The sequence below is a fragment of the Clavelina lepadiformis genome, chromosome 1 (genome assembly GCF_947623445.1).
Source record: "Clavelina lepadiformis chromosome 1, kaClaLepa1.1, whole genome shotgun sequence".
NCBI lineage: Eukaryota > Metazoa > Chordata > Ascidiacea > Aplousobranchia > Clavelinidae > Clavelina > Clavelina lepadiformis.
The window spans coordinates 4,989,168-5,004,007 of NC_135240.1; the positions used below are offsets into that span (position 1 = coordinate 4,989,168).

The 14,840-nt window shown below is 36.6% G+C and overlaps 3 protein-coding genes across 4 annotated transcripts; all 3 read right to left on the reverse strand.

The window, feature by feature from the left end:
• Positions 1-1,591: 1,591 nt before the first annotated feature.
• Positions 1,592-4,196, reverse strand: LOC143450076 (retinol dehydrogenase 12-like). The gene is made up of 7 exons (XM_076950486.1): positions 3,486-4,196; positions 3,254-3,390; positions 3,060-3,165; positions 2,639-2,801; positions 2,411-2,571; positions 2,158-2,239; positions 1,592-2,095 (listed from the first exon to the last, which is right to left on the reverse strand). The coding sequence occupies exons 1-7, from the start codon at positions 3,943-3,945 to the stop codon at positions 1,912-1,914; spliced, it is 1,293 nt and encodes a 430-aa protein (XP_076806601.1). The 5' UTR covers positions 3,946-4,196; the 3' UTR covers positions 1,592-1,911.
• Positions 4,197-5,371: 1,175 nt separating this feature from the next.
• LOC143450113 (retinol dehydrogenase 12-like) lies at positions 5,372-8,121 on the reverse strand. 2 transcript variants are annotated; one of them, XM_076950530.1, is made up of 7 exons: positions 7,942-8,121; positions 7,740-7,876; positions 7,569-7,674; positions 7,349-7,511; positions 7,115-7,275; positions 6,003-6,084; positions 5,372-5,846 (listed from the first exon to the last, which is right to left on the reverse strand). In XM_076950530.1, exons 1-7 carry the CDS (start codon positions 8,069-8,071, stop codon positions 5,663-5,665), a joined length of 963 nt encoding a protein of 320 aa, XP_076806645.1. In that variant the 5' UTR covers positions 8,072-8,121; the 3' UTR covers positions 5,372-5,662. The 2 variants fall into 2 exon arrangements, with proteins under 2 accessions (XP_076806645.1, XP_076806654.1); XM_076950539.1 differs by lacking the exons at positions 5,372-5,846; positions 6,003-6,084 and adding an exon at positions 6,491-6,923.
• Positions 8,122-11,417: 3,296 nt separating this feature from the next.
• On the reverse strand, positions 11,418-12,314 carry LOC143448833 (receptor-type tyrosine-protein phosphatase epsilon-like). The gene is made up of 4 exons (XM_076948742.1): positions 12,013-12,314; positions 11,760-11,895; positions 11,519-11,690; positions 11,418-11,437 (listed from the first exon to the last, which is right to left on the reverse strand). The coding sequence occupies exons 1-4, from the start codon at positions 12,048-12,050 to the stop codon at positions 11,418-11,420; spliced, it is 366 nt and encodes a 121-aa protein (XP_076804857.1). The 5' UTR covers positions 12,051-12,314.
• Between the last annotated feature and the right edge of the window lie 2,526 nt (positions 12,315-14,840).

Sequence of the window (14,840 nt, forward strand, 5' to 3'; positions counted from 1 at the left end):
TTATATAAGTATAATAAATAACAAAATAAACAAATACTCTGAAACAAAAACAAGCCAAATAAACAACTCTGAGATTTTTAGAGCATTAACCAGTTGAAATATAAATTTATGATGGAAAATAAAATCGAGTAACATTCACCTGCAATGAAATACAACTGGGGAATCGCTCTGTACAGTGCAGTCAAAGGCACTTTAATATTTACAATACGTTGAAAACCTCTATTTTATCTCCATACCCTAATGGGCTGGTCCACATTAAGTCCAGGTAAGTATGATAAGTATGATGAGTCCACATTCTGGCTTACAATGAAGACTTTCACGAAGTCAGGAACTTTTAAAAATAATATATTGAGGGGGTATAGAAATGATATAATGTTTGTATAATGATACAGAATTATTGCTATGATGGAATTGTTTAAGCCTTTTGAAAACTTCTTCTAATGATCATTTGATGATATTATTATTCCGTCCTTGATATGGAAAGATGTCTATGCATAGGTCAAATGAAAAGAAAAGGGTAACAAATTTCAAACAGTTGCTAGAAAAACAGTACAAAACAATTTTTGTAAATAAAGACAAAATTGTTTTGCAAAAACAATTTTTCCCGTAAGTTGTTGCAATATAACAAAAAAAATACCTTGTTGCAAAGCTTGCTTTGTGCGAAATAGATAAATACGCTGAGAGAAGTCCACATAAAATGTTCGTTGTCACTTTAATACTTGATATAAATTTGCAGTACGACCCTGAATCTTCCAGGAAAGTCAAAAGAAAATACATGGGTGCCGAGTTAGGGAAGCACCCTACTTCGTATCAAAATAATTCCATCTTCTAAACATCTTCTACTTAATAAATTAATGAAATGAAATTGAAAATTGCAGTTCCAAATTGAATCTATTGACTCAGCTAATACTTATCTTTGCAAATAAGATGAGGCGATTTACCTGAGCATTGTTCATGAATTCTGCAAAAGCAATGCTGTAGTATCTGTCACTGTCACGTATAAATAACAACATGATGATCAAAAATTTGCAATTCAGTTCCATTGCAAAAGAAATTTTTGCATTCAGTGTTTTTGGAAATCGAAACGGTCTCTCAAATTTATGCTTGTTCAACTACAGCCGGAAATGAGCAGTTAGTCTTTAAAAGTCGAAGTCTCTTAAAATTTGTCAACGGTCGCCAAAGTCAAACCTTAAAAAAACACTCTTTGTAATACAGATTCAGCCTACGACAACTTGTTTACTTAGAATCTTAGATGAATATTCATTATTAAGTTTGGAGGAAAAAGACAGCTGCCAGGAACTGATTGTTGATACAGTTCGTTGTAAGAGAATACTTTCGTAATAGTGTCTAAAATCCTTTTTAATGTGTGATATGAATTCGAAGTTCTCGATCCTCGACAATTTTATCTGCTCTGCGGCGCTTCAATGACCTCTAAAGGTAAAGACACCCATTTTTCCCGTCTGTGGGCTACTGCAGCCATTAAAACAATTTTAAAATCCAGGCATCAGTGTGACGTATTGGGCGGAACATAAATGGAACGCAGAGCGGCAGAAAAGTCCTGCATAAATTTGTGCATATATTTTATTGAATACCAATAGCATGTAATGCATCAAATCCTAGTTACTTGCAGTAACTGCTCATGAACAAGTGATTACGTGCAGAAATAAATGCTAAACAACATGCAGTTATAGGAATTAATTATAATTATCGTTCATGCGTTCTGTTTCCCCTCCAGGTTATTGCGGCGCATTAGTTGTGACAATGGCAAGAACAGATTTGACAAATATCAGAATTCCCAATAAATTCCCAATCACAATAATTGGAAGCCATTTTCCAGAACAAAATCCACCTTAGAAAACTTGACGTGAAAAAATACGAAATTGCACGATCTATTTCCATACAATGACATTATTATGACGTAACAAGCCCACTAAGTTTTAAGCTTTCATTCCATAGAAATCTTATAGCATCTTGGTCACGGGCGAGTGGTTCTAGTTCTTCATGCTGGCAATCACTAAAATATTCCCCGCTATATTTCGTGACGTCATCATCCAAGGCACAATACAAAGTGGTCTGACATCCATAATAAGGAGTCCTACGAAACAATTATTTGGTTATTTTGCTTTAATTACGTCATAGAAGCGTAAAGCAGCTTACCTTGTAAAGAGCAAAACTGGCAACCTGATGAGAGCTCGAATGTAGAGGGGAAGCCCCATCGCTTGCCCAGAGTCGATCATTCCTGACGTAATAAAGATTAATTTATTGCTACACTACGACAAGCGGCGTCACTTAAACTCGCGAACTACACAACTCTGACTAAAATGCATCTTTCAAACATAACCATACTAATTTATCGTCACAATTAACTTATTATGACTCAACACTACGAATTATTTGCACACAGTCAAACCCGGATGGACGGCGTATGTTGTGACGTCAAATTTCTTCAATTCTTCGTCGAGGGCGACATTGAACATGACATTGGCGAGTTTGCTGTCACTTGCTGTTTGGAACATTTCCCCTAAACTCGTGACGTCATTGTACATCGTTTCTTTGGTAACATTGCCCACCCTGTGACGTAATAAAAGCTAATGGTATGTATTGGCAAAAAATCACAACCGCGTTTTTCTCCACTAACTTGTAGGAGTGTGCGGTGAGATTTATTATCCGCACAGGCCGCACCGTGGATTGCTTCTTCATCTTGCCAAGCAGCAGGTTGGTGAGGAGAAAATGACCGAGGTGGTTGATCGCGAAAATCCGGTTTATTCCAGATTTCGCTTTGCCAAATACGGACATTACACCTGAAACAACGACACGTCACAATGCTTATTATGATCTTCATTAGTGTTGATAGGTATAAAGTACTTGTTAAGATTTCTATGTTGGCCATGCTACCGCCATGTGCTTTCTTGGTATGCATTGTGATTCGTATGTGGAGTAATAACGTTCATGTTCAAGACTGTCTAAAATACAAGAGATTCTGCCGAACGTATTATCGACTTAGATCAACAAATAATATCACGAGAGTAGCGATATTAACAATTAGAACTTTAACTTACCCGCATTGTTGATCAAATAATCAAGGTATTGTTCGGTTTCGTCAAATTCTTTCGCGAAATCACGAACAGAATCGAGATCTTCCAAGTCAATATACATGCACCTGACCTAAAAGTAAATCAACATCTGAAAGTATAATGACGTCCCCACACTACGTAAGCAAGAGAGATGACGGGGTGTTTTCCCTGATATTCACTTCGTCATTTCCTGTCAGTTCAATGATTTCTCTCCTCGCTTCCTCCGATCTCGGCAAGTTCCTCGAAGCAATCACAACCCTGGCCCCGGCTCTGGCGAGTTCGATGGCGGTTGCTTTCCCTATTCCGGTGTTTCCCCCTGACCATTAAATCACAAAATAATCTTCTTTTTACTCAACATTGCCGTGAAAATCTAAGGTGGGCTCTTCGCCATATATGACGTCATTCAGTTACCTGTTATTAGAACTGTTTTGCCGTTGAGAGATTTCGTGACCTCGTAAACTGGACCTTGTTTAACGAACTTGATCCAAAGGTAGCCTAACACAGCGACAGTGATGCAACAAAGAGTTCTTTTTGTCGTCATTGCTATGCGTTTATCTGTCTTAGACTCAGGCTGAAAAGTTGATGGCGGCTGAACCGAGTTAACCAAAACTTTACAGTAAAATAAAAATAAGATGTATACTTTGGCACTCTGAAGGTCAACTTTGTTTTTGATTTTTCTACACGAGCTTTCGCAAGCATAAGCTTGCTTCTTCAGGTGTACTAAGACTGAATGCTTACATATATCGCCTGAAGCAGCAGTCAGACCAAACGTTTTTGTTAGACTTGACTTTGACGACTGCTCAGAAATTTTAATGGACCACGACTTTTGATGACTATATCTGCTAATTCTCTGACGTAGTTGCAGAAGCATAAACTTTGAGAGACTGTCGGAGAAATTTAAGAGACTTTTTCGGTCTTCAAAAACACTGGTCACACCACACACTGTAAAAACGAACGGTTTTTAAATTTGTCTATGACGTAACATAGCTCGTGCGTGACAATACATAAACAGGAAGCGTGTCACGTGCAACCGAGACCTGACTCGCGCTAAACAAGCTGCAACACGACGTAAGAATGGCGCAAAAAATACGACCATGTCATGAAGTTTGTGAAAAAGTGGCTGACGTCACGTGTTTTAGCTACGACCTCTCAAGCAAGTCACATGACTACCTTAACCCCCCTCCCCCCACCCCCCTAACGGCGAGTTCCCACTGCAAGCCTGCCTGTCTCATGTGGCCTGCTAGCTCTTTTAATGTTGATATAATACCAGCATCTAGTGATCCTAGTACCTCGTATGCACTTGCAGTGATGAAGTAGGAGTAGCAAAATACGAACGACCAAGAAACGTTTTAACTTCGAGTCCAAAATGAATTTCAACATCGCGGTAAAATCAGTCTTAAGACCAAACGACATAGCAAAACAATTTCTGTCATGCGGAACGTCGCGTGATTATGTCGTCATAAAAGGCCTCAGGTAAATCGCGGAAAAGAGATAATTACAGCAAACACAGGAAAACAAAAACCAATAAAATGGACGCCATCGCAAAACCAAATTTGTTGGTGTTTCAAATTGTTGTTTTTTCCAATCGCGTGAGCTTTGTTGAAAACTGCCCCAAATAGGATGAGACAACGATGGTCATTCATGACGTAAGATAATTTATAAAATTATATCGATAAATTTAAAATACTAAAATCGTGCAAACGTGATCTCGACAGCAAAACTCCCTGATTTTAATAATAAAAATAAGACAAAAATATATTCAAAATTCACTTTCTACTCGTTTTCTGTCATTAACTTCGTATTATCTTGACGTCTTTAAACCTATTGCAACTGTGTCTCACACCCCAATTATCTTTAGACCTATAGTTCATTTTGTAGCCAAAACAGCTATTTCGTTGTTTTACTTAAATCTCTTACACCCCCCAGTGTTGCTTAAAAAACAAAAACGTCAAAACAGTGCTCACTCTGCAGCCCACAATGTCGGCCCGGGGTTAAACCTGAACCTTTTAACTTTGGCTTGAGCGGAAATTTTTAGAAAACCGAAACGGAACAAAACTTCTAAATTTGTTTGATTTTTTGATGCCATGACAACTGCTCCTCTGCTGGCGACATTTATCGTTGTCGCTTTTCTAATCACAGAGTTTCCACCTAAATATTTTAACTTTGCTGGCAGCTATATGGCATCGGAACTCGGAAGGGTCTTCCCCTTCCACTACTTGTCGCTTCACATGGTTCAACTGGGAATACAAAACGACCACTGCAGTGTCGACACCAAATGATAATTTGAACAACATTCTCTACATCAATTAATTTATTAAGATAAATCTAGAATTGCATATAAATTGAAATTAGTTAAACTACAAATTTGAAAATCACATGTTGTGCAATTTTGTGTTGAAACCTGAATGAAATTAATACCTTCAACAAAGATAATACATCACGCATATTGTGATGTTAAGTAACAACGTTGTCACATAGAAGGATGTACAAGAACAAGAACACAACTTCAATTATCTACCACATATTATGGGATGCTTCCTTCAGCATAATGAAAGACAAATCTCAATCATAGCTACAAGGCCCGTGATTTATTTCGTGGATTGTCCGGTCAACTTTAGACTGAAGTTCCAAAGTTCTTGTCTGGCAGTTTTGTTGACGGCGTGAGATTGTAGTTCTGTGTGTTGGCAATTTGTGAAATAGTCTCCACTATATTTCACCACATCATCGTCCAACACGCAATACAGAGTTGTTTGCGCCCCATAAAATGCATTTCTGGTAACAGATAAAAATCATTCTTTGCTAAACTATCGGCCTTTTCGTGTCATTATGAAAGACCATCTATGATAGCATGTAACTGATACATCAGGTGATTCACACCAGAACGTACAAGCAAGGACGTAGAAATTATGTGACTCCCAATCTACGTACCTCACAAATGGCCGAACCACGATCGAAAAGAAAGTCTTCAAGGCTGGCGAAAGACCATCACCGAGCTCACTCTCAATCATACCTTTGAAGTAAGATCAAGTTTGCGTTGGTTTTAAAATATAAATGCTTAAAATAAGACCGAATTTATAGGATTCTTGACGACATTCTTGTCCGAGAGCTTGCCGTCAAACAATCGAGCGTTGGTTGTACACTTAAACTAATTAGGCGAACTTTATTTTAAATTTGAATTAAGTGGTTTTAAACATGGAACTATCAAATTTTCCATGCTTGTTTTTAGGTTTAGTGGCCATGCTAGATGCCATTAGAAAATTAATACCATCAGTATTTTCTTGCACGTCTTAAGCGGTTTAGGCTTTGTCGCTTATTTTCCCGTGCATTAGCGCATGCCATTCAATTACAGCAGTAATCTTTCGTCCTTAACGTACCAATGGCGAAAAAATAAAATGATTGATTGAACTTATGACACCTGACCTAGTGTCGACGTCTCTGGCATCGTGTTCGTCATACAATGAGTGTCAGTGCACACAAAGACCACGTCGCGGGAGAAAACAAGACAATATCAGTTGATAAACATTTCTTGTTACGATAACCTCAATTCTCGTTTACTGCAAATTGACCTCAATTTGCTCTCATTGATTTTGGCAACGTGTGTAGATGTGAAGGCAGAGAAGCCAAACAGGGTTAATAAATTCTTGGGCTAATATTTCTCTCATTGTGGTCTCGAGCTACAAAGCCACGTTGCTGCAAAGTATCACTCGCTAATCACGTGTTGAACGCGTGGTCAGATTCCAAGTTGGTTCAAGTAACTCAAGTGACGCGATGGTTCACGTGACACTGAGTAACATCGTCGTCATGATCCGTTATAACGTATCGCGTTACTTTAAGCTTTTGTGTTTTGTTCTGATGCAAAAAAATAAAACACGAGACACAATGAAAATATACCACGTGATAACGCAAAAAAGCGGATGAAAGTGACACAATAAACTGATGTTTTACGTCATAACTGCTCTCCGAACGATGGTACACCAATGCGGCCTATACCAGCATTATTAGATATAATTTTGAAAAATAAACAAACTCCATTCAATTACCTGGATGTACAGCGTATGTGGTAATCTGGAAATCTTTCAGATCCTCCTGAAGTTGTTGAGTGAAGAATATGTTTGCCAGTTTGCTTTCGCCGTAAACAGCGAACATGTCAAAAGTTGAAGAGACATTCTGATACATTTTCTCCATGGTTGGTTGACCCATTCTGATCAAGAAACCATCTGTTTTATTTTTTATAAGTTCCAGGCAAGAACCAAACAACATGTTGTTGAACTTACTTATAGATATCTGAAGACAGGTTAATGATCCTAACTGGGCGAGATTTGGACTGACTTTTCATTTTGTTGAGTAAAAGATCAGTGAGGAGGAACGGTCCGAAATGGTTGATTGCAAAAATCTTATTCACTCCACACTTGGCAAATCCAGAAACAGTTAATATTCCTATGATGTAAATTCATTTAAAAATAAAATAGTTCAAAATAAACTAACTCTACGAACCTGCATTGTTGATGAGGTAGTCGAGATATTTTTCGCTTTCATCAAATTGTTTCACAAACTTTCTTACAGAGTCAAAGTCACCAAGATCGAGCTGCATGGCTCGAACCTAAATACAAGCCAAGCTTAAAATTTATTCTCAACTCCACCGTGATAATAACAGACATCACATACATCACGGTTGCCGCTTTCTTTAATAATTTCATCTTTAACTTTGTTTGATTTCTCTAAATTTCTCGATGCGATGACAACACGAGCTCCTCTTCTGGCAACTTCCAAAGCCGTCGCTTTTCCAATCCCAGCGTTTCCACCTGAGCATTTTAACTTTGATAATGACAACTGGCTACTAAGTTATCGAGCAGTGTTAAGTACCAACCAGTGATAAGAACGGTCTTTCCATTCAACTTCTTGTCACTTTCATAAACTGGTCCTCGCTTCACATAATTCAACCAGTAATATCCAACAACCACTGCAATGACAGCACTAACCAGTAATTTAAACGACATTTTCTACAGTAGTTATCCTTTTAAGATAAATCTATAACAGATTGAATGGCATATAACTAATATTAGTTAAATTATCCAATATGAGCAAAAGTGTATCACAGATCTGCCAACTGATTTATTTCACTTGGATCTAAGACACATACTTTGCCCAAACGGCATCAGAAGCTACCTAAGTTTGTATAAGTCTGAGGAAATACAAAAAGTTACAGATTTAAAAAATACATGCTGCGAAATTTTGTTCTTTTAAACATTTTAAACTCTTCATTCACTTTTGTGAGTTTCAAAATTGTGTTTGATCAATATTGTTTCTCACATTCATTTACAAGTTTGGTTCAGATAAAAACTTTTTCATGCTTGAAGTCATCAAAAACATGAATCTCTTATGAAAATTTATATTCCTGACATTTTACTCTCATGAACCTTAACAATTTCAACCTAATTGCAAAATATTAAAACACAAAAATCAATCCAACGATGAAAATTAGGTGTCTCCTTCCCAGATTTTAGAATCATGAATGTTGGTATTTAAACATATGTTATATTGCATAAAGCAAACCAAAAATGTGTTCTGATTGCAACTTGCCACAATGAAGCCTTTCATAAACAACTGGCACCGCTTTGTCCCATTATCATCAAACCAGGAATGATATTATAAGGGAATGCAGCAAACAACACTCAGTATCTAGCAACATAAAACAAAGACTGCAGCCATGTGTTCGCAGTAGATGCCTCATTCTCAAAGACTACAGCCAAGACATGACCATGTGTACCCTTGCAGTTTATACGAGTATGCGATATGACCAGAATATAACTTTCCCTAAAAATTCTAATTCAATTTTATTTTGCAATGGACCTTAGACACAAAGCTATTCTTTGCTTATTGATGCATTTAAAGAACCTCTTATTCATTACTCAAAAGGAATCAATTAATCAATGATTTTATATTGTCATTTTTTGTTTGGGGACGAAAAATCAAGCCAATTATTACTAACACATGCCAATGAACAGGAAAAAGTGGCAAAGCAGAAATGGCTTAAAACCTGTTCAAAAGTGATTACGTTAATACTAGTCTGCAAATAGCACGGTCATTAAACGCAGAATTAGTTAAATCCATAAAACTATAAGTTGAAAAAAATTAGAACTAAGCAGACGAGAATGAAGTAAACTGGGTCCGACAAAGTGTAAATGTGACTCTGTATCTAATGCACAGTAGGATGGTTGCTATGTTGCAGAGTGTACGAGACTTTTCGAGTCTATGTTGCAGGGTGTACGAGACTTATCGAGTCCATGTTGCAGGGTACCCAAGACTTATTGGGTCTCATTTTCTTTTGCGCTTTCAAATCGGGATCGAATATTAAGGAAATGGAGCAATGAGGAAACTCCTTTCCATTGGTCCTTCATTTGGGAGGGTAAAAGTGCAAAAGACACGAGTTATCAAAGCGCTCACCGAACTCTTTTATATCACATCATTTTATAATAAACATATAAAAAGCTTCTGTTGACAGAATCAGGCTAAAATTTGTGCCTCCCTACACATGAATCACATTATCAGAAAACGCCATGTCTTTCAATGAGGCATAGTTCAAGTTCATAGTCGTCTGTATCTCATAAGCTGAACTGATAAGCGGCAACTACATAATGATTATATAGGCATGTACGCATCACGTTTATTACATCATAAGAAATTAAAGAAAAAGTACCATCAAGGACACTTACAGGACAGTTGAAAATTTTGCTTTCATTACCCGGATAAATACATCAACAAATCTAATCCAAAAATTGTGCCATGCCAGTCGTTACTCGCTACTTAAAGTATTGAAGATGTGGCTTAACGACAATTTTTGACCAGTAAATTGGCGCAAAAGCCAAGTTTCTAGGCTTTCACTATTCCACCAGAAAAATTGTAAGTTCAGATCGTACTTTCCTGGTTTTTATGCAAATCTAACTTTAACATTGTAATATTGTAACTTAAATCTAACTTCAATTAAACCATAAATAGCTTAAATCGACTTTTGTATACCCATTCTCCCAGTACAACCGCCTTTCTTCACCTATTGGTTGCGTGACCCCATGACCAGCTTACGATGAATGGTGCAATAGGAGCTCTGAACAAGAAAAAAATCGGAAAGGTTGTTGAAGACCACGTTCTCGTTAAGGGGACTTCCCGTAAAAGAAACTAAAAGAGCAAGTCCATTTGACGGAAAAAAGTTTTCATGCAAGCAGTTAAAATCAGTTTGCCTTTCACCGTAACCGTTAACTTTACACCAACTATATGGCACTGAGCGTGGCAAAACGGAAAAATCATTGCATTACTTGCATTACGACACTCCCTCACCTAATGACGGCGAGTTTTCTCCGTACACATTTTCCCCAGAAAAAACTACAGATGTTGCTGCAGGAACAGACAAAGGACATTCTATTTCGAAAGGAAAATTTTTAACATTTTAACCCACATTTATAATTGATATAAACGAACATCAAGTCAACTATGTTTTACTTAACTGAACAGCAGAGAAAGAGTTTTATGGCTGAACGGTTTCACTGCGTACATCGATGAATTGGACTAGTAAGCTCGATCAGTATTTGTGTCTCGTCTCAACGTGTATTCACCTTAAGGCAGCATCGTTTAACTAGTGGCGTAAGTATCCAGAACATTACACTCAAATGCAAAAGAAAGTTTATTAATAATCTGAATACATAGACACAAAAAGTGCAAAAAAGGTTACTTGATCAAATTACTGAGAGATCACCACAATCAAGTAGCAAGGTAGTACGCACGCATCGAGTAGTTCACAACTGTCAGTATGAGTAACTACGTCTTTCTGTCTTTTATAAACGCACCTTACCAGAGCCCAAAAATTAGCCGAGTAATATACTGTGGTGATGCTAAACCGCGCCAAAACAGCAACATTACTGCATTAATAAAACTCTAAGTTTAGCGCTGACACGTTTGCACAGGCCACATGAAATTGTTGCTCGGATCACATCCTGGCTCTGGAGCCTATGTTGCCCAGTTAATGAGTTGAAAGTAAACAAAAATTCAACGATTTCACAGACAATATATACAGCAATTTTCTATACAACCAAAAATGAAACATAAGTTATATCACTGTACAAATATGGAAAAATGTCACTCACTTCATCAAATAACTTAAACATAAAGCAAGTATTTACAATAACATGCATATTTGCCTAAATTAGTGCAACTAAAGAAAAAGTAACAATTGCAGACCAACAATAGGTCATCGATATAAGGCATATGTTTTCACTAATTCATATTATTCTGTTATATCATTGGAACACTCGAGTTCGGTCAAACGTCATATTCTCATATTCCGAAATGTGCTCATTCTGACACAGCTTGACCTGAAAGACAATTAGACTTAAAATAAGCTTTGGTGTGAAAAAACCTAGAATCGTGCTCAATATTTCATTCAAAAGACAGACAAATGCAAGAAATTGATAAGACGATTTCACACAGACACAGTAGAATGCTTAAGTCTAAAACCAAACTTGTAATAGACTCGCCTTCATTTTCATCTCTGTTGTCGTTTATGACGATATCATATGGATTGTCTGAAACATGCTTCACTGACTTGTACAACAGCAGATATTGTTTCTAAAACAAGAATTTATTTAATAAACATTGTATTAATGCATTATCCGTACATAACGTTTATCCACTTACATAGTTTTCCACCATACATGGTCGGTCTTGCCTTAATTGACGAACAATTTCCAAAACACTGGTCAGAGATTTATTTTGAATGTGCTGCGATATTTGATCCAGGGCAATAAAAGTTCCAGTCTCCCCACAACCATTCCTGCAATGGAGCAATAACAACCATAACAACGTATATTAAACAATCACATCAACATAACGATTGTTAGAAAAACCATTTGAAAAGTTATTTGGTAAATTTAGTTTCTGTGAAATTTACCTGCAATGAACTACAAGTGGCCCATTGCCTGCCCACATCCTGTTGGTGTTGCGTGCGAAGTTTTCTTTACAAGGCTTGTTTCTTCGGTTCCATTGATATCAGTTATCCACGAGTTAACGTCAACCGTGTACTGACTGTTTGGATTCAGACTAGAACATGTTTGTGATTTCTCCGTCTTATCTTATCTATGTACCACAGACCAGAGACTGTAGTTTCATCAAGTTCTGTTCTAGCAGCTATCAAAGAAGGTCTTATCGGATTTTCAATATTCTTGTCTGATTGGTTTGATGCAAATGTAGATCCCATGCAGAAGACAAGACTCTGTTTAAAATAAATCACATTTCTGACGCATCATCATTGAGCTGAATATTAAAACTTCTTCAAAACAATAGAAAGATGCTGAGTCATCATAAAATGCTGAATCAAAATATCAATGGATAGCTCTGTGGTTAAAAATTACACCTCCTAGCTCCCATGTAAGATGAACTCACCAAAGTTGTTGTTCAACACAAAATAAAAAGTTACAAAGTACAAAGTTTCAAAATACAAAGTTTCTTGCCATTTTTATCAAAAAACATAGAGAGAACTTTCTTTCTTTATGAAAATACAAACTATGTCCTAGAAATAAACCGAAAATACTAGAAAATCTTGTGCACATTTCACCGGTGAGCCCTCATAAATTTTCTACACAGGGAATTATATTTTCTTTTTTTTGAAGATCAATCGTCAATGGGAGTCAACGATTAGAAAATGATCCTGACTTACAGTTAATGTCTGACAGAGCTTAATAAATGTGTGCCTATCCATCATAATCATGTAAAGTGAAATCATTTAGATAAATTGGTGTTGTAGTGAACGATTGTGTTCTTCAGCTAGATAAAATGTATTATTAAGAAAGTAATATTGTCTTTGGTTAGTCATGTCATTCAAACATTTATTTCCTAAACCGACATACTTAACCCAATATTCTAGTGTTGTAAGCGTCATAAATTTAGAGTGTTATATATATCCATGGTGTTCGAAGTTAGATAGTACTTGTGGTAAAGAATCACGATGACGAAGAATATGTTAGATTTTAGTCCTTACTATGAAATACTTTTGGACACATTGTGACGGTTACGTCACCAGTTGTTTTCGAAATGCTGAAATTTTATTTTGGGATTTTACAATCCAGTTGTTGACCAAACTTAAATTCTCCTTAATGACGTTAAGATAAATTACCTCGCTTGAACTGGTGTGTCACATATAAATATTGTTGTAATGTTTGCAATTTTCCCTTTACCCTTTTCGTTCTCACTTGTTACTTGTTACGAATTTTGCTCAATTTAAAAACAACTTAAGGTCAGGTGATCAACCGTCGATGGCAATATTGTGAGGAATACGTTGTGACCGTTACGTCACAAGTCATGGGTTGTTTTGGAAATGCTGACTTTTACTTTGGGGATCTTGCGGTTCAATTGCTGACCAAGCTTAAATTCTCCTTAATGACATTCAGATGAATTACCACGCTTGAACTGGTGTGCCATATAAATACTGTATATACTGTTGTAATGTAATCTTTTACGTTTTCTCTGTCACTTGTTACTACTGCGCAATGTAACATTAAATAAACTTTGCCCAAAGGTGAAAGCCTTTGTGTATGATAATAAATAAAATGGGAACTTTATCATTTAATAATATGCATAGACAGAATTAAGCAACTAATAGCATAGTGACGCCGTTTAAGAAATGAGAACTCATATCATGGAAGCAGAAGCAAAACAAGTTATCAACTGTAATGAAATGATTGTTTATCGTTCCTTAGCCTGTAAGGACGACCACTTCAATTACAAAGTTTGTCTGTAGAATTGTTGTCTGTCCTCGATGATAAATGAGTCTCAGGTCGTTGTTTCGCTTCTCTTAATCTTAGAATTAATTGTACACCTCGACAACTGTATAAACTGGCTATATTGAAGTTTCATTGAACGAATAAATCAAGATAGAACATTGTGACAGCAACAGCACAAAGACATGTTGCGGCGTTGAACGTAGAAACCAAAAAGACTGAATAAATCAAAATGCACGCACAGGGGAAGCATCGATTACGTCACAAAGTGTTATGCTTCGCTGATTCGATAGACGAGAATTCTATGTCGTACACAATTTTATATTACATTAATTGATATATTTATCACACAACCATCAATCGTCCTCGCTCATATTCTAACATTAGCCGCCAGTATATGCGGTCTTTATGGCGAATAAGGTTGTTGTGTAATACTTCACACAGGTAATATCACAACGAACTAATTAATTCTTTGTCATAATATATCATGATGTAAATAACGATGTTTCTCTCAGATTGGCTGAACATAACGATATAAAAACGGAGTCTTGGTTCTAATCGTTCTATTTTATTCATCATTCAATTCAAGTGATTAGCTCTATTCGAATTTTAAAATGGATATGAAATTGCTTCTGATATAATTACGACAATATTTTGGAATATTAGAATTTAGACTTTATGAATGTTGTGCTGACTTAAAGAAACAACGGAGTCAAAAATAGAATAGAAAATGAGTTTTAAACGACTAAAGCCTTCGGCTCTTGGCCAACCTAAAACAATTACCCCCCCCCCCCCCCCCCCCATTCCCACACTTCTATCGTCATAAGTTGCGTAAAGACAAATTCTGTGGGCTCAAGCGATGAGGAATCATCGCTGTTTTTAAGTCGTGCAAAGACATTCCTCAGTCCGAGAATACAAATTATGATACTAAAGAATACTAAGAAAAACTTAGTAGGCCAAATTCTAGAAATCTTTGATGAAACCACAGCATTCACGCAAGGAG